The 20,000-nt window shown below is 41.5% G+C and overlaps 2 protein-coding genes across 5 annotated transcripts in view; one reads left to right on the top strand and one right to left on the bottom strand.

The window, feature by feature from the left end:
- Positions 1 to 12,764, top strand: part of LOC113113438 (mitogen-activated protein kinase kinase kinase kinase 4-like) — a 23,766-nt gene extending 11,002 nt beyond the window's left edge. For 3 of the 4 annotated variants that reach the window (XM_026279620.1, XM_026279621.1, XM_026279619.1), the window contains exons 24-30: positions 2,816 to 2,959; positions 3,513 to 3,647; positions 3,902 to 4,002; positions 5,145 to 5,294; positions 9,390 to 9,549; positions 10,464 to 10,603; positions 11,542 to 12,764. In XM_026279620.1, coding sequence (XP_026135405.1) covers positions 2,816 to 2,959; positions 3,513 to 3,647; positions 3,902 to 4,002; positions 5,145 to 5,294; positions 9,390 to 9,549; positions 10,464 to 10,603; positions 11,542 to 11,625 — 914 coding nt within the window. In that variant the 3' untranslated portion in view covers positions 11,626 to 12,764. Of the gene's footprint in view, positions 1 to 2,815; positions 2,960 to 3,512; positions 3,648 to 3,901; positions 4,003 to 5,144; positions 5,295 to 6,670; positions 6,805 to 9,389; positions 9,550 to 10,463; positions 10,604 to 11,541 lie in introns of those variants that run through there. The other variant, XM_026279622.1, reaches the window with a different exon arrangement.
- An 836-nt stretch (positions 12,765 to 13,600) lies between these two features.
- On the bottom strand, positions 13,601 to 19,954 carry tmem129 (transmembrane protein 129, E3 ubiquitin protein ligase). Its single transcript, XM_026279624.1, has 4 exons — positions 19,176 to 19,954; positions 17,719 to 18,193; positions 17,475 to 17,634; positions 13,601 to 15,120 (listed from the first exon to the last, which is right to left on the bottom strand). Exons 1-4 carry the CDS (start codon positions 19,378 to 19,380, stop codon positions 14,872 to 14,874), a joined length of 1,089 nt encoding a protein of 362 aa, XP_026135409.1. The 5' UTR covers positions 19,381 to 19,954; the 3' UTR covers positions 13,601 to 14,871.
- Positions 19,955 to 20,000: the final 46 nt, after the last annotated feature.

Here is a 20,000-nt window from a genome sequence, read left to right as displayed (position 1 = left end):
CTGAGGGAGCACAGCTCAAAACCTGAGAGAGGGGGCTCATCCTGCAGCATGTTTCAATGTTGGAACGACCAGCAGTAGGCTACCTAGCTGAAGGAGTACAGACCCAACACTCAATGAGAGAGGGCTTGACCAACAACCTGAGGATGAGAATCAGAAGGGTAAGTGTACTGCAAGCTAGCCAAAATGCATCAGAGAGGTGAAGGAAGGCCTATATTATTTGATGCTGCTGGTTGCCAGGTGCTCTGGGACAAACAGAAGCTAAACTCTCACGTGAGAGGAGAACTCAGAATTTAGGAAGAGAGTAGCCCGATCATAGGAAACCCTTTTTGGTAAAGGTGAACGCTGCTAAACTAGGGATTCAACTCCTCAGAAGGGGAGAGAACTCGGGCGCTTAAGGGGAAGCGCCAGGCTCACAATAGCCCTGCATGTTGAGGGAAGCGATGCTTGATGTGTATAAATAAAGACATACTGGTTGAGTGGAGCCCATGGAACCAAGGTCTAACCAACTCAAAGAAAGGGAATGAAGCTGAGCGCATAACCCTTACTGTACCGGATTGCACACTTACCACTTATGTGGATTTTAGAAAGTGCACAAAGTGTTCAACGTGCACACTTACCACCATATGGACTCAGAAAGTACACAGAGCTTAGTGTGTGTACATAAAGCTTCCTAAACATCGCAGAGGTGCCGATCCACACTGGAGAGGCAAATACAATCAAATACAATCCTCTGATGCAAGGGGAGCACTGCCTGAGACAGCATTATATACGAATATTCTTGCAAATGCCACGTATACTTCCTGCTCGATGCGTCAGCAAGAAGGGATATCCAGGTGACCATGGAGCCCCTCAGGGCGACCAGGCCAGACATCCTTAGTTTTACTAAAGACACACTGGTTGAGTGGAGCCCAAGTTACCTGGGTCTAAAGAACTCGGAGAAAGGGAACAAAGCTGAGTTTGTAACCCTAACTGTGCAGTATTTCAGAAAGTCTGCAGAGTCTTGTGTTCATACTTACCACCTATTTGGATTTTTAGAAAGTGTGCAAAGTGTTCAATGTGCACACTTACTACTATGTGGATTTCAGAAGTACACAGAGCTTAGGGTCTGAACTTAAAACTTCCCAAGCATCATAGAGATGCTGAAACAAACGGGAGAGGAAAGCTCAAATACAACCCTCTAAGGCGAGGGGAGCATTGCCTGAGACAGAATTACACAAGAAGATTCTCAGAAATGCCACTTACACTTCCCGCTCGATGCATATGCGAGAAGGGATTTCCAGATGACCAGGAGGTCCCTCAGGGCGACATGGCCAGACATCCAAGAAATTCCTGCAGTGCCATGCTGGATGCCTGATGATCAAGAAGGCTCCCGCAGAAGCCTGCGACCTGGTTGCATGATCCAGGAAGCATGAAGCCAGAATCAGGGCTATCATACCAGCTGGACATAATATCGACGAGTGAGGAAGCACTGCAAGTCAAAGACCTGGTCCAGCCTGGAAGAACACTGCAAAGAATCATACTCACCCACCCTGGTTCCTGTGCAGAGCCCCGCTCAAGACAAGACTGTAATGCAGGAGGTTCCCAGAGAGCTGGTAGTTATAGGCAAATTAGGAAGGGGAAGATAAGGGCAGATGTAAAACTCCCAAAGGGAGTGAGTAGATACTCAAGTATCACTCTGGATCGCCTCCCTCAATCTCCCTTTGATCCGCGATTCCTCCTACACCTACCTGCAGGTGAGGGAGGAGCATGAGCCACGACACTAGCCTTCAGTGTCAGTCTCTGATCCTCAGACCAAGATGGACCAAGACCCCTATGTTGTGCGGGCTCAGATCTGGATGTTCGTTAAGGATTAAAGAAAATATTTCAATCTATCCTTCAGACACGGGTCACGACGAGGTGTTCCCCATAGCGACCCCTAGAGGACGCAGTTCGAAGTTCCCTTGAAAGGGAACTACCTGGTTTTAACATGATTAAATCACAGTCACAGCTCAACAGGCTGCAGATTCTCAGAAACTTCCGCTAGTGACATCACTCGCAGTCTTTATGTGATATTTAATATTTTGTTCTATTTATTGGTTATTTCTTGTTTGAATCTATCAACATTTTACAACAGCAGCAAGGTGGTGAAGACAAGAAATAATAAACAAAATAAACAAAATTACAATCTTCACTTGCACTCTCAGCTACCTGTGACATCACTAGCACTTGACACAAATCGTGTGTTGCCATGGAGACAAGGGTGGTGATTAAACGGTTAAAGCTAATTTAGTACTATAACGTATAGAATAAATTCAACATGCAAAGTTATGGTACTCCATGTGAGCGCCTTGTCTCCATGGCAACACACGATTCGTGTCAAGTGCTAGTGATGTCACAGGTAGCTGAAAGTGCAAGTGAAGATTGTAATTTTGTTTATTTTGTTTATTATTTCTTGTCTTCACCACCTTGCTGCTGTTGTAAAATGTTGATAGATTCAAACAAGAAATAACCAATAAATAGAACAAAATATTAAATATAACATAAAGACTGCGATTGATGTCACTAGCGGAAGTGGAAGTGTCTGAGAGTCTGCAGCCAGACCCTTCTCCATTGCTCTGATTATTTGTTATTATATCTCATGTATAAGTGAGAAAAGACATGACGGACTGTACTCAGTCTGTTCTAATCCCATCCATGTAGTGCTTCACTTGATAATGATTCTCTACACGTGCTGTTTCTGTTCTGTGTTCTTCTGTTGTTTGAAGAAGCTTGTGAACTTGAATCGCTGTACATCACTGTCTTTGCTCTGTGTGTGTGTGTGTGTGTGTGTGTGTAGGAGTGAATCTGCTGGTGGGCACTGAGAGTGGTCTGTGGCTGCTGGACCGCAGTGGTCAGGGTAAGGTTTACTCTCTCATCAGCCGCAGACGCTTCCAGCAGATGGACGTGCTGGAGGGGCTGAACGTGCTCATCACTATATCAGGTACACACTGCACACACTGCACATGAAGAACTGACCCCTGCACTGACAGAGGAAGCTGATGAGCACCTGGATCAGTTATCACTATAATCTGGTGTGTTCAGAAGACCATAAAACCAGGCTATAAATGAATGACTTCAGGGAAAATGTTTTAAATAACTTGCAACAAAGGCAATAAAGTAAAATAATAATAAAACAAAACTCACAATATTACTCAGCCAGCTAACCACACACACACACACACACACACACACACACATTATTTACATGATACCGTTCCCTTGAAGCTTAACTCATATCATCACTCATTGTTCTCAAACATGATACTGCACAAGCAACAATACTGTGCACTTCTTAGTGTTAATGAAGAGATAATCTGTCATGAAACCACACTCAGAATGGAAATGTATGTCATACCGACTATGATTGCCTTGTCATCTCTTACGAAGTTCATGGAAAAACAGTATTATATCCGTTTGTAAATCTGAATTATTCCAAGCTTTTAACCAGTTTGTGTGTGTGTGTGTGTCATCTCTTCATGCTTTCTTGTGGAAAGGTAAGAAACACAAGCTGCGGCTGTACTATCTGTCCTGGCTGAGGAATAAGATCCTGCATAATGACCCCGAGGTGGAGAAGAAACAGGGCTGGACCTCCGTGGGAGAACTGGAGGGGTGTGTGAGCTATAAAGTAGGTGAGTCCAGAACAAGACAAGTCACGTATTTGCCAAAAACCTACGAGACATTATAATTCTAAAGAGTGAGATTTATTATCATACACTGCATGGAAACACCTGGTGAACTCAGTCCATCTCACCGGAGGAGAGAGCATTACTAAACTGATCTAGCATGCTGAATGACACTCGATAAGAGCGCTGATTCAGAGTTCAGTGTCATCGCCATCACTCATGATCTTTTACTCACACTAACATCGTGCTGATGATTTCAGTTCGCTTTGAGAAGATCAAGTTCCTGGTCATCGCTCTGAGGAGCGCGGTGGAGGTCTACGCCTGGGCTCCCAAACCTTATCACAAGTTCATGGCTTTTAAAGTAAGTCTTTTATATTAGTAGAGATTTTATTTTATTTCATCTTTAGGCATATTGATTAAAGGTGCAATCAAGAAATCAATAATCTGCCCCGTGATCATAATTTGTGTAAAGAGTTGGTCACTGGTGTTTATTTCAGAAGGACTGAAGTAAAATGTATGTATGAACTTTACGCAGGAACTAGGGACTTTGGGCTGGTACTCGGTGTGTTTCCACCGCAGGAACCAGGAACTAAATAAAGTTCCGGGTAAAAAAATGCCCCTCAGAAAGTCCCAGCTGGCGAGGTGGTACTTTTTCAAAGCTCCGGAACTTTCGGGGGCGGGGCTTGGGCGCTAAACATCCTGATTGGTTGAGTTCACGCAGCATTGTTCAAGAGTTCAACCACCATTTATTCGGATCATTTTCAGAATATTACTGTTATTGTGTCATGAAATGTAATTTTAAAAGTATTTCAGGCGAGAATGTACGATCTGGATGTGCATCCCCACCAGTTACTAAAAAAACTTCTCTGAAAAGCTGAAAAAAAACAGTTTTCAGCCAATGATGTGGTCTGAGGAGCGTCACTAAAGGCCATGTGTGCTCTCCCCACTGCTCTTCTCTCTGTATACAAACTAATGCACAGTAGCAGCACCAGAACAGCCAGGGACAAGAAGAGCTTTGGGTTTTTCCCCCGCAGGGTATATTCAGCCTGAACAATTAAAACCTTCATAACATATGAACAATAAATATTGTCCGTTATAACTGACACATGTGTATATATATAGCCTCTGAAAATTGCACAATTGTAAACTACATAAACTGTAAATTGTAAATGATATAAAAAATATAATTGCATGTAATTATGCATAATTAATTGTTATTATAATATTACATATAACAAGTTGTTTCTGTATTATATTGCATTATTTAATTTTGTGGGGTTTTTATGTTAATGTTATATTTCAGAATTGTGTGTGTGTGTGTGTGTGTGTGTGTGGTTCCATTCACACGTCACAAATGAACTGCTCTAGAACATGTTTGGGTGTGTGTGGTTAAAGTATGTGGCTGACAGAAAACCTCCAGTGTCTTGATACACCACAGAGAAAACATGATTATAAAGTTTATAAATGATTATAAAAAGACTAACCGAGTTGTGCATGTGTCAGTCGTTCAGCTCGCTGCCCCAGAAGCCCCTCTCAGTCGACCTGACGGTGGAGAACGGACAGAGGTTAAAGGTCATCTATGGCTCTCACTCTGGGTTTCATGCTATCGATGTGGATTCAGGGACGCCCTTCGACCTCTACCTGCCCAGTCATGTGAGTATTCTTCACATTTCTGCCACATTTCACATCAATAAAACCTGCAACTCTAGTTTAACAAGTGAAGTACAGCTGTAACATTGTGAATAATTCTCTACTGTTGCAAGTTTGATCGGTCATCATCTGTGTGTACATTTACACGAGCATTCACTATCTGCATGGGACATTTTTGGGATGTGCTAGCATGCTAGTAAACCTGGCAAAAATCCGCTGTTATGATATGTGATCCAGTGCTGACTGCACTGATGGTGAAGCAATGTATATCTGCCACCTTTTATAGAAATTATAGTTTTTTGTCTGCTATATTTTATTGGTAGACTGATTCAGTTTCTTTACAGTGACTTTGGCACTAATTTCAGAGCACTGATGTCATTAACTCACACCAGTCTCATATCCTAAAGAAACCTTGCTAAACCATTTGTTCATTAACTCATTTATCATCATCATTTGGGAGCACAGAAGCAGTGCTTGGTTCATGTTCAGTGTTACTTAGTGTCAGGGGATCCCATTATTCTGAAACATGATCTTAATGACAAGAAATGCAACAGTTATCATTTTGAGCAGATGTTTCAGTCGATATTTAGATCAACACCTCTCTTGATTTTGCATCAAATATGAAAAAGGTCAATAGTGTCAATGTCCAGCTAAATTCAGTTCAAGTTTTGTTCTCATCTGAAATGAAGAAAACACCTTGAGAGAAACCAGGCTATCAAGCTGGAACATCTCAAAATCATCACATATAGATTTGTTGCACCTTTTCTCACAAGGAATCCAAATGATTTTGACTGTGGGGTTAAAGATTGATCCGTTGTTTCATGAGATTCACCTTTAAACAGAAGAATGCACCTTTTTCTGTCAGACACTTGTATAAACACGGACGGTGTGTGTGTGGTGCTGTAGAGCTGTGTTTGCCCAGACTCCCACACAGAGAGGAAGATGAAGAGTGTGCTGTTCACCCACGGCACACATCCTTACAGACCTCTTCATCCTCACAATCTGGCTGTGTGCTAGTTTCTCCAAACTGATCTGTGTCCAGAAATAACCCCAGAGCAGAAGCCCATTGAAACGACCTGTTATTTGACCGTTTTTTCTGATAACGTTTAGCGGATCAATTTAGAGTGAACTAGCGGTGAGAACAGAACTGGAGAACTAGCTGTCCATACCAACATCTTCTCATCCATTCCTCTCTCATTCATCCGTTCTGTCACTTTTCTACATTCTCTCTCACACACACATGCATTGCATTTTGTCATCTTTCACACAGCTGTTGTCTTTGATTGCACACAGTCATTAACAAACTCTGTCTTGCGCTCAAGCTGCTCTTTGTGTGGTGTGACTCTGTCTCTCGTGCTTGGACACACTCGCTCTGTTAGCGTCGGCGTGTTTGCGCGGCTGGTGCTCATGAGAATCCCGCGGCAGAGGATAAGGATCGCTCTGCGGCTCTGGATGCCCGTGCTGATGCTCAGGATTGTGGCGGCTCTACAGAGGGACGGTATTTCTGAGTCAGGCAAGTACAGTGGGAGGCGTGCGATTGTGTTAAGGACAAACCACTGAGAAGATCTACTCTAATGCTTTGCCGTCGTGAGCTTGGGAGACATGCATCCAAAAGATGGTTAGGAAAATGTTGTATATTAGCTTAACGAATAGTGATGCATACTGTGAGTTTTGATATTAAAATGTGTTTACCCTCACTGTAACTGAATAAATAGACACGGTTAGTGCATTTACGTAATTAGTGGTGCATGATCAGGACTTAAATGAACACTAAAATAATGACATATTGCAGTTGTTACTATTGCTCTTACATACTGATTTGAACAAGCCCTTAACACTAATTAGGGATGCACGATATGCTGATACTTTTCAACTCATTTTAGTTGATAACCGATGCACTTTCCAGTGCAGAGTGTTTTTAAATCAATTATTTTGATTTCTGTCATTTTATTTGTAGATGTAACATTTGTAAAGCAAAAGAGCTGTAAAAATTCAGAAAATCTTTCAGAGCTCCTTGTAAGGAGCACAAGTAGGCCAAACAGCGCCCCCTAATGAAACGCAGGCATTAGGACCCGGGGAGGCTGCTGCTGCTGATGCTACTGCACTAGTGACTGTTGACTCGATCGCACACTCCTCACACTATACTGTACGTGCATTGTTAACTACATTAACCAAAACAGTGGATCTTACATTTTAAGCCTTCAATGGCCAATTCCGATAATATCGTGCATACCTAACACTAATTAATACTTCTGACAAGAATGATATCTCAAATCATGTGGCTTCTTAATGAGATGTATGTGAATGTTGTTCGAACTCATGATTGTCACCTGGCGGATGAAAAATAAAAAATCACATGTCTGTACCTTATCTAGAGACCAGAAGAAGTATCATAGATGCCTGGATTAAAAACCTTTCAAATACACAGAAGCACTGCTCTGGCAACCATCAAGTACAATATTCTTAACTCTAACCCTGAGGCTTAGTGTCTATGTCTTCTTTATTTGATCTAGACCACCATAGCAATTGCATGGCATTACACTTAAAACCTCTCCGTGGCTCATCCTTGACTTTGTCCACACGGTCAGCATTTGGGATTGACGCATTTACATATCAAATCAGATGTCCCTTAGGGTAGTCCATTAAGGAGGTGAAAGATGGATATAGGTGTAGACAACAATAATCCCAAATGTTCCTTTCATTTATCATATAGTGGTGCTTTTTACCTATACAGGTGCATCTCGATAAATTATAATGTTGTGGAAAGTTCATTTCAGTAATTCAACTCAAATTGTGAAACTCGTGTATTAAATGAATTCAGTGTACACAGACTGAAGTAGTTTAAGTCTTTGGTTCTTTTAATTGTGATGATTGTGGCTCACATTTAACAAAACCCCACCAGTTCATCTCAACAAATCAGAATATGGTGACAAGCCAAACGCTGATCAACTCAAAACACCTGCAGAGGTTTCCTGAGTCTTTAATGGTCTCTCAATGATGGGGAAGACTGCTGACCTGACAGTTAAAGAAGACCATGGTGTTGTGCTTGACTGACCAGTAAACTCACCAGACCTGAACCCCAGAGAGAATCTGTGAGCTATTATCAAGAGGAAGAAGAGAAACAAGAGACCGAACACTGCAGATGAGCTGAAGAAACCTGTGCTTCAGACCGACTCAGCAGAGACACAGACTGATCAGCTCCACGACCCGCCGAACTGAGGCAGGCTTTAAAGATAAAGGAGCCCATAACAAGTATAATAACACCCAGTTGGGAAAAAATTAAAAAAAAACATTTTGTCTGAATCCCTAAGTATGTGACCCCCTGGATATGCCACCCCTAGAGAAACATGCAGCACAACCCAGAAGTGGACGATAGCGGCCGTGCCATTTTATGAAGTGAAGTGACATGAAGGCAAGTATTATTACTCATACCTGGAATTTGTCCTCTGCATTTGACCCATACAAGTTAGTCCACACACATCAGGAGCATTCAGAATGTCAGAGGAGAGCCATGACCTTTACACGGACCAAAGGAATCCTTCAAACCATAAAAATACAGTATAAAGGACCAACTGTAGGACCACCAGACCTGGGACCACCTGGGTCACTGGACATAGGACTGCCCCACCACACAAAACTGATATTGACATACTGTGTACATTAATTTATTTCTATTTTAAGATACAATGTATGATTTGGCTTTATATTAAATTTCTTGTGATATGAATTTGATATGGGTTTCATTTTGCTTGTCTATCTTCCAGATAGTTTTTCTTGAATAGAACACATTAATTTATAAACGATAATTTGGTATATAAGAAAAAATAAGTAGTTTGTTTCATCAGGGGTGCATCTTAGCTTGAAATTACAACCTTATCGATGCAACTGTATGTTATTTGTGCTGTCCACTCTTTTTATATCCAAAGTTTGCTTCTCTAAAATGTTGATTTATGTGTTTCTGTAAAAAAAAAATATATATATTTACATTGATTTCTTTTAAATGTGAAATATACTTTCATGTAACGATCAGGTGACCTGCAGTATTATGTGCTGTGACAAGAAAATATACTTCGTTATAACGCAGTGTCTGTGTTTCAGATCGGCGGTGTGATCCGGCCACATGCCATCATCATCCTCCCCAGCAGCAGTGGGATGGAGCTGTTGCTGTGCTACGAGGACGAGGGCGTCTATATCGACACCTATGGCCACATCACCAGGGAGACAGTGCTGCAGTGGGGGGAGATGCCCGCCTCCGTGGGTGAGCTCCACACACACACACACACACACACACACACACACACACACACAGAGATGTATATGATGCACAAGACGGACGTGCAGTGATTATCCATGCATAATGGAGTATGAATCTTCTCCTGATTGTTTGATTCTCATGTGTAGCTGATTGAGTTCTGGTCGTGAGCTATATTTCTCCTCTACTGTAGAGGTGCGCTCATGTTAAGGAAGTCCTTGTAATGACTGATGTGCATGAGATTCTAAATGTGAAAAAGGAAAAACGTAATTTGGATGGAGTAGTCATCTCAGTTCCTACATAGCAGCAGATCTGTGAGGAGAAAGACTGAATACACTGATGAAAGAGCACATCAGTCTGGGTAATGTTTCCCGTGAGGCAGCAAAGCACTATGAATGAATGAATCAGAGGTTACTTACTTTTAACGCTGAAGTTGTTGGTGGAGTGCATGTTGGCCAGATTGGTGGAGCCGGACAGCACTAGCCGGTCAATCAGGATCTGCTGTTGATGAACTAAAAGCAGTTTAGTTAAGGACTAGACAAAATAACTACTGTCTGAAGTGTCACTGACTGTTATCTTGATGTTTCCTAATGTTTCCTAATCTACAAGATGTTATCTTGTAGATTATTCCTTTTTCTTTCTTTCTTTCCTTCTTTTTTTTTTACTTTCCTACAATTGTGGTCAAAAATGAACATCAATCAAAAACCAGTTCCAAAACAAACGCCAAACCTCTGATAACATAGCACCATGAACCATGACTCGATTAATGATGAAGAGGGCTTTTCTCTGATCCCTCTCAGTGATGTTGATCAGCTACGATAGGAAACACAGTCTGTTCCAGATCACCTGAGCTTCACTGGACTGAATCAGCTGGTGGTTATTCGTGGCTCTGATGATGTGATGATGTTGTTGATCTGCAGCTTATCTTCAGTCGAATCAGGTGATGGGATGGGGAGAGAAGGCCATCGAGCTGAGATCGGCCACCTCGGGCAGTCTGGAGGGGGTCTTCATGCACAAGAAGACCCAGAAGCTCAAGTTCCTGTGTGAGAGAAACGATAAAGTGAGAAAACATCTCCATGTGCTTGTGTTGTAGCACATTTAGAAATGCAGGACATTAGGGATGCATGATATCGGATTTTTGCCGATATCCGATATGCCCATATTTTTCAAATCATTTTGGATGATAAACAATGCTTATATTGATATATATTTCCTTTTGTTTGGAAACAACATAAAGTCTTACAAATTTTTTATTTTGGTTAGTTTTGAGCAAAAAAAAAAACAAGACCAACAAACATATTTGCATTGAAAGCTTTTAAAATAACCATAATAAAATCAATCTCAGCTGTTTTATGTATTAGTATTATTATTTTTAGACAGATGCAGTTGAAAGCTTAACATTTTATCGGTAGATTTAACTTTAATAGTCTAAAGCAAAAAAAAGCTTTAAAAATGTAAAACAATCTTTTAGAGCTCCCTGTATTTCAGTTTTCATAATCAGTCTTAAAAAAATCATACATTAATGAATATGTATGTATATATGTAATTATTTAATGTCCAAGTGTCATGTTTGTGATATTTAATGATGTAAGCTATAGTTTCTGGCCTTTAAATCAAAACAGACTCATGATTTTATGACATTAGTTCCTGCTTTATAAAATCAGAAACACAAGCCTAATTGTAACTTTAGTACAAGTAGGCCAACAGCGCCCCCTAATGAAATCAAGGCATTAGGACACGGGGATGCTGATGCTGCACGCACTAGTGACTGCTCTGTAGCGCATTCTCTAAATAAATGATCCAAACCAGTGACTTCGAGAATGAGCACACTGCTGACGTGATCTTATAACTCACACACCGAGCACGTGTGAGATATTCATCTGTCGTATCAGGCCGATGACAGAGTTTACGCTTTAACCCTTTATCTGCAGATTCTGATCATGTTCTGATGATATCGTGTGTGTGTGTGTGTGTGTGTGTGTGTGTGTGTGTGAGCAGGTGTTTTTCGCGTCGGTGCAGTCGGGCGGATGCAGTCAGATCTACTTCATGACGTTGGGACAGAGCTCTCTCTTCAGCTGGTGATCGTCTTCATCAGACTACAGTCACATCACATATCCAACCATCTGTTGATGCAGACTCCATGTTCTTCTCAGTTTTCTGTATTAACATGGAAACAGTTTTAATAGAGGTGATATATATGTTTGAGTTAATACATGTGAAGTAACTGATATATTGCGTTGTCTGACAGTGTCAGCTTTTGTCTCGATCTGAGCTTGAACCGTGTTTTATATTTTAAATGTATTATATTATTCCCATGTCAAATCTGGCTAAAAGGACTTAATATTTAGTCCTTAATTATGTTATTGTATAATAATAACCACGGCTGGTACACGGTGAAACCAATCCTAACAGCCAGCCGAGTGACTGTCAAATATCATGACTGAGGAGTTCAGGTGAGCATCACGAAGCTCCAGAAGAATGGAGCAAAGAGAAGCAGCAGGAAGTGGAAGAGGATCACATGAAAGAGTTAAAGAAAGTCCAAGTGTTGGAAATGAGTTGTGGAGTTCAGGATCAGACGGATGGATCAAACTCTGGTCCATTGAAATGTGATATTTGGGCAGGCTTTCTGCACTCAGAAGATGTGATGCTTCACATCACTTGTGTACAGACTATCATGATTAATACTCAGCGATCACTGAACTGTGCTGTGTAGTGTTCAGGAGTGTCCATGTACTTCTGTGCTCCATTAGGAAACACTGTGAGTCTGATGCTCCGTTCAGTCACAGGACTCAGTGTTCATTAATCACACTGCTGTGTTTTCTTCTCTCTAGCAGGACGTGTCCGAGTGTATTCTCAACCGTGCCTTAATGTGCTCTGTCTGGCTTGTGTGTGAGATGTGATGCATGTACAACTCTAAACTGGGGTTTGTTTTAACATTATAATGTCCTGCGGTACTTGTGCTTTCACTTTGGGTCAAACTTTAAGAGTCAATACTGCACTTTAACAACAGAGAATTTAAATTTAATTCAAAGCATTTTTCTTTGTAATGGTGATATTTGACTGACATTTACTGTACTGTAAATATTCTGCGTTTTATAGACAGTTTATATCAAGACCCATATTCTCATGTCAGGTTTAGACTGTAACAGCATATACAGTACAGTGTGTGTTGTGTGTCACATGAAGGAATTGAGCCAAATAAATGCTTTAATAACAGACCACTCCGTTTGTCTTTGTTCATATCTGCAACATCAGCACAAACCTTCCATACAAACATCATAATGCACACAATATATGAACTATTACATGGTGTTCCACAAGGATCAGTTATAGGGCCAGTTTTATTTTCCTCTCTTTGAGCAGGATAATTCAGAAATATGACATGAACTATCATTTTCATGCTGATGATATACAATACATTTCAGTCAAGTTCAGACACACTGTTGTATTAGAGAGGCTGACTGATTTCTTTATTATTATTATTATTATTATTATAATTTTTTAATTGAACGAATATTAAAGCATGAGCTGAGTTGGGTTCCTTGACACCACAATCTACAAAAGAAGTTAAGAACCTGGGCATCGGCTTAGTTTTAAGTCTCTTATTAATCAAGTGACAAAACCTTTTTTTCTATAATTTGAAAAATATTGCTAAGATTCATCTTTTTTTTATCTTTGGAAGATGCTCAGAAACTGATTCATGCCTCTATCTTCTCTCATCTGTATTGTGTATCTATTGTAACTTCATTACATTAGAGCAATGCAGCAGCCAGAGAACTAATGAAACACACAAGGAGAGCATATTACCACGGTTTTAATGGAACTGCATTGGTTACTGGTCCATCAAAGAATTGATTTTAAGGTTTTAAGGCTCAAAATTAGGAATTGTGTACCAGCTGAAGTAAGATTCATATTTTTAAAAAGCGGGTTAAGACATATGTTTTTAAAGTGGCTTATCATCAGTATTACAATGTGGTGTGAAGTTGTATTAGTTTTTACATTTTTTATCTTTTATCATTGTTGAAACTTTTATAGTTGCATTTTATGTATGAAAAGTGCTTTACAAATAAATGTTTATTATTATTACAGGATTTGCAGAAATACAAGAACACGGTGTTAAATCCTCAAAGATCTCAGTCATTCTATTTGAATTCTATCATAAACATTGTTTATTCGATGATCAGCTCAATATAATAAATCTGCTCATGTTCCCTCAAAGAAAAAACAGAAAACGTTGTTTATGTACAGCAGGAGCTGGATGAAGAGCAGGATCTTCCTCACAGATCCCTCCCTCGCTCCATCAGTTGTTCTGAGGCTGTGATGATGGCCTTCAGACCGTGGGTCCAGCACAGAGAGGACCGCTTCATCACTGTAATCTTCCAGAATACACACTTACACTCACTTACACTCAGGAGCTACGCTTACCCTCTGACTGTCCCCCCGAAATATCCCAGCTTTAGCATAAGTGTTGAAAAATATTATATTTAATTGTGTTGAACATCAAATATATATATAAAAAAGTTATTTATTATTTAGAACAGTTTATTGAATCTTTACATCCCTAGAAAAATACAAACAAAAATGTTGCATATGTTTTTTGTTGAGTATCATATTTGCTCCATCAGACTTCTGTGGCTCATACAGTCTGATATAGTCAGAATATAGAAGAAAAAACAAGGTCCAAACTGAGCTAACATATGCTGCTGATGCTGATATTATATGAATAAATCGTGATGAAATTCTGCTGTTTGTGATGTAAACCAGTGAGCTCTTAGCAGATACTGGTATAAACTGATCTGAATCTGAGTCTGTGCTCTATATCTCCAGTAATGAGATGAGATGTAGATGATCCGCACATATAACACAGTGATGGAGAGCTGGAGAAATCAAGGCTCCTCAGAAGATGTGAGATGTTCTGGAGGCTTGTGAAGATCATTCCTCCGCTGAGGAACAGTGAAAGTAAAGCTCCTCAAAAGATCCTGAGGATCAGATGTGAGACTCTAAAACATGATTGATGGAGAATCAAGTGAAGCTGAGCTCAGTTCAGTAAGAGTTCATCTGGAGATATTACTTGATCATGATCAGACAAGATCTGACAGCAGAAGCTGAAGCTGGACACTGGGACAATAAAAGAGCTTTTACTGGATAAAGACGTACAGACTGTAATCAGAGACAGAATGCATGCAGGAGATCGAGTGCGGCAGAGACGTGATGGTGCTCATAGAGATTACCATCAGATGTGACACAGCAGCTTCATCACAGTAGAGTTCAGTCTCATCTTCACATGTGATTGTAGTTGGAGGCACGGAGGTTTAGGGGGCGCTGTCCTCATTCGATGGAGCAGACGTCCAGGATGCAGAACTTGGCCCTGCAGGTGGGACACGGGACCCTGCTGCTGAGCCACGTCTCCGGCGTCTGCTGGTCCTGACGGCTGGCGAACCACTTCCCCATACAGGTGAGACACCACATGGGCCGACAGAAGCACTGCTGACACTCTCCCTCGCCGTCCGCCTGACACAGACGCAGCAGCTTCACAGCGGCGCGGGCCTGCATACAGCCGATACACGGCTCCAGCTCCTGACACACACACACACACACACAATAAATGTTTCACAATATATTACTGCCGTGTGCCGTATTTCTGATCAAATAAATGCAGGCTTGGTGAGCAGAAGAGACTTCTTAAAAAAAATCAGTTAATACATGCACTATCAACAATGAACAACATCTTCATCTTCATTTATATTCACACATATAAATACACAGCTTAATTGATGGAACAGTAGTATAAGAAACACATCCATCAAGACATTAACTTCAGACCACTGCTAAAATAATCATAATAACACTTCCTCCAGTGAACAGTGCATCTGCTGTTGTCTCTCACAGATTAGTTCAGATCTGTTTAATCGCTGCTTGATCTGTGCAGATTTCTCTCCTGATTCAGACCAGAACACTGTTTCACTGGAGGAAGTGTTATTATGGATTATAGACTCTATGTGTTTGAGTTAAAATCATCTTAATGCTGGATGTGTTTCAGGTTTTGTCTTCTCCAGATGTTCACTGATGGACTGGATTTGAATTTTCGGTAGGGCTGGGTATTGTTCAAAATCTTTCGATCCGGTGCCAATTTCGATACCTCAGTTTCGATACCGGTTCCTAACGATACTTTTTTCGATACCATATGTTTTAAAATCCATTTCAACATCAACACAAATACATTAAACACAAAACTTTTCTTTTTCACCTTAAACAAATTCTGGTAACACTTCACGCTCAGGATAACATTATTAATACAACTGGTTGTGCTTTTTGGATAGGGGTGCGCCATTCAGGGGTGGACTGGGACCAAAACGTTGCCCTGGACTTTCTGGCCCACAGCAGCCCACCACATCATAATGCAAACGCCCCTGTTTTGATGTCATTAATTAATTTAATATTTAAGTAAACAGTTTGGGGATTTTAACCAATAGGGCAATTGATCCTCTGTTGAAAAAAGAAAAAAAAAAAACCAGCAGCTGTTCATTTAGCAATACATGCTCATCAAGACACAAGCATTCTTCTAGAACTCACACTTTGCATTCAGTTATCAGATCCATACGAATCATGGATGAAATAGAGGTTTATAAACTCAAACGATAGCTTTCTGTGCTTTACAGATGAACGTGAAGTCTTTATTCATTCGTGATGTTCAATAATAGATCATCTTTGGCTCGGTAATACAAGTTCATGATCCGATTAGTGAACCGATGATTCTTTTGAGTCAATCTTTTAAAATAATCATTTATTTTGTTTAACGAAACCAGTGTGAAAACCAGTGTTTCACCAACTGGATAGATCTGAGGTGCAGAGCTCCACGTCCTGGGGCTATTGTGTTTTCCAGTCCGATGGGCTGTCGTGAATAGTGATGTAAAACTCCTAACTTGATTTGCATTGTTCACTCGCTTGAAGGGGTGAAACAGATCATGGCCGATCGTTTGCACTTGTTTCTAAATATTGCTGATTCAAGCGTTTTAAACAATTCGTGCGCGTTCAGAGCTTGCAACGGAGCATTTCAGACAATGCGCGTACAGAGAATGAATTCATCTTTCGCGTATCGTAACTTCTGAATGAACACATACACACACAATTATATCAAAATAATGGTCTCTGCAAGTATTCTCGTAAACACAGTCAGATATGTTTTAAGTGAAGGTATACAGTGGCCTGCTGCTCAGAGAAATTCGCTGTACCGGATAAATCTGTCTCTCTCTGTTTTTTAGACGACGTGAAAGGAGGCGTGTTTTAAGATACGCATGGAGTAGACCAAACTAAACAGGGAGGGAGGGCAAAACACTCATCCAAACAAATGCTTCATTAACACTGGCTTTGGTTGCAATACTCTTATCGCATATGTTGCACTTTGCTGACTCGGCATCCACTTTTATGAAGTGTAGCCACACTTTAGACCTCTTTGTCATTGTAAAACGGAAACGTTTTGAGACAAAACAACTACAGTTGTGTTGTGTGACTGCGAGTATCTTCAGAAATCCTCCCCGTCACGTCACGTGGTGGTGGACAGCCAATCACGGCGAATTTAGGTCCTTACACGCACGTATGCTACAAGCTCACACAGACACAGACGCTTGGCAAAAGAAAAAAAGAAAAAAAACAGCCGCTTTGCTTTTGGAACCGAACTTTGGCACTGAAATATAAATGTTTTTCCAATACTCATAGTATTTAAGTTTTTCGTTCGATACCATAAAGGCATCGAAGTTTAGTACCCAGCCCTAATTTTGGGTGAACTATTCCTTTAAAGTGTTGATGTGGAACATTTAGCAGATGAACAAATGCTGTGAAATGTAGAGTTCATTGATATAACTGTTATTAACCATGGCATCATGGGAGTCAGTAGAGAGTCTGTAGCTTCCAGTGAAGCGTCCAGGGCTCACCTGTCCACTCGGACACTCGTACACGGCGTTCATCTTCACGTACGTCTTGAAGGTCTCCAGGAAGAGCTCGCTCATGGTCAGATGGATGACCACATTGGCAGCGTTTCTGATGGGTGCGTGCAGTTTCTCCTGCAGCTCTGCGTACTCCGTGGACTTCAGCCTGTGAGAGAAGCACAGAGACACGGCTCAGCACCAGAGGACACACAGATCCGACCGGAGCACACACACATCTCACGGCACACACCTGATGAGGAAGGGCTGGACGCGGGGGTTGATGCTGGCCACAGTGATGGTGAGGATCTGCAGCGGTGTGTTGAGCTCAGGAGACAGACTGTGCTGCGTGGAGCCGGTGACGGTCAGGTGACAGTCCTGCTGCAGGGCGATGTGCAGGGAGTATGTGCTGACCTTCATCACCCAGGAGTCAGTGACGATCACTCTGGCGCTCGGACAGCCCGACGAGAACTTATCGATGCGCCGGAACTCAGTGTTGATGGACGAGGCCACGGCTCTCCAGCTGGAGCGTTGTAAAGCGTGAGCACTGAGCGCCCGGCAGATGGGGTGATTCTCCCAGCCGCGCCTGGACCAGACGAACACAAGAACACAGCCGAGCAGCAGCACGGTCAGAGAGAAGCAGAAGTAGAGCTGCCAGCCCCGAGCCGCCCGGTGCACCTGCAGCAGATCCTGCTCCGGAGCGGCCAAACACATCCCTGCGTAGTATCCTGAAACACAGACAGCACCAGTGTGAGGAGCACAGCACAGAGCAAGAGACTACAGCGCTCACACACACACACACACACACACACACACTGCTCATGTCCACTGTATCCAGAATTAACTACACCATAATCTCACACTTATTTACAATGTTTCTCAGTTTGCTTGAAATTGCCTTTATGTTGCTTAAACTACATTTTGTGCACTGTGTGTTTTTTTTTTATTGATGAATCAAGATAATGAACCAAAATATTAAAGTCAAGATTATCTGTATTAAATTAAATTTAGACGAGGCCCACCACTGTCAGAATGAGGACATTTCCAATGGTTACCCATATCAAATAAGATGAATAACACAGTTGTTATGATAAAACAGTACAGATACTTCCTCATAGATTAGAGTTGAACTTTATATTTCATTAGTCAGGAGGACTGTGTGTCTTTCAAACACATTCACATACACAAATTCAGACTATTTCTTAATTACATGTAATGCACAGATTCCCAGACTTTTTTTATCATCTGATCCTCTTTCAGCAAATAGATTTACTTGAAGTCCCCTGAGATTTTTAAATAAATATGTAAATACTTAAGTGTCACATTTGAGTGTTAGGAGTCCTCTGACGTTGGTCAATGGTCACACAAATAAACAAATCATTATTATTATTTTATATATCACTTCCAGAACATTTTTCTCTGTTGAACGACAGAACTGACAGCCAATCAGAATCCCTCCTGCTGTGACGAGCACGAGCTCGAGAGGTTAAAGCGGCAGGCGCGCGTGCACTAATAAACAGACGACATCGCTCTCTGGTGTGTTTTTATACAATCAGTATTGAGTAGACGCTAATATCGGAATCGTTCTTGGTGTGAACAGAGCTGAACGGATGACATGATTGAACGAGTCGAGCTTCATCAGATGTACTGAAGCCGCGCTGTGGAGGGTGTGTGTGTGTGTGTGGCCCTGAGCCCGTGTCGGAGCAGTACCGAGCGGCAGGCAGCAGTGCAGCAGCGCGGTCAGGGCGCTCCTCCGGACGTGGTGCTGGATGAAGCCCATGTCCTCGCTGCCCAGCCACGGAGAGAACATGTGCTGCACCGTGAAGCCGGCCGAGCGGAACTCGTTCGGCGTGAACACGAAGCACAGCGCGAACACGATATACGCCAGAGTGAAGGTGGTCTCCGGACGATCCATGCTGTCACTCCTCTAGAACAGGCGACACGTCTCTATGTAAATATCTACACGGACACCTCAGCATTCAGGAAACACTCTCTGACGCTGCGGGATGACGTCAGCGCGTAACAGTGACGCTGTCAAAATAAAAGCGCAGCTAGTGTGAAACAAACTTCACAGGATTTTTTTTCAGCGTGTAAACAAAAATATGCAGATCAAACTGACGTCAAAAACTTGACATGATGTTGATTTGATTAAATTGAACATCAAACATTTTGGCCTACACATACATTAAACCAGTTTCAGTCTGGGATTCACTTCCTGTTTTCACCCAATAACCACAGAAGAAATCAAACAAGCGGACAGTAAAGAGATGTTCCAGCATCTTGATCAAGTCTGGACTAATATTAGATGTCGAATTGATATCACGGTGCAGGGCTGCTGCTGGCCAAATGTGTGTCCTGAGCAGGATTGTATTGTTGTGCCCCTTCTTCAAATATGATGATAGAAAAAAACACATACTATAGGAGTGAAAATAGGACTTTAATCAAATAAAAAAGGAAATGAATAAATTGTATTATTTACAAATTACAATTGTAGCTCTCGACATTTACCTGTGGCTATAACTTTATTATGACTAA

The sequence above is a fragment of the Carassius auratus genome, chromosome 14, assembly GCF_003368295.1.
Source record: "Carassius auratus strain Wakin chromosome 14, ASM336829v1, whole genome shotgun sequence".
NCBI lineage: Eukaryota > Metazoa > Chordata > Actinopteri > Cypriniformes > Cyprinidae > Carassius > Carassius auratus.
This window is presented reverse-complemented; position numbering and strand designations above follow the sequence as displayed.

What these genes read in the sequence shown, in the direction of transcription:
- tmem129 (XM_026279624.1), bottom strand. Translation starts at nt 19,380, where the DNA reads ATGGATCGTCCGGAGACCACCTTCACTCTGGCGTATATCGTGTTCGCG. An exon ending in GCACTGCTGCCTGCCGCTCG is followed by an intron (nt 18,194 to 19,175) that starts GTACTGCTCCGA and finishes TCTGTGTTTCAG; the next exon opens with GATACTACGCAGGGATGTGT. An exon ending in GTCCAGCCCTTCCTCATCAG is followed by an intron (nt 17,635 to 17,718) that starts GTGTGTGCCGTG and finishes CTTCTCTCACAG; the next exon opens with GCTGAAGTCCACGGAGTACG.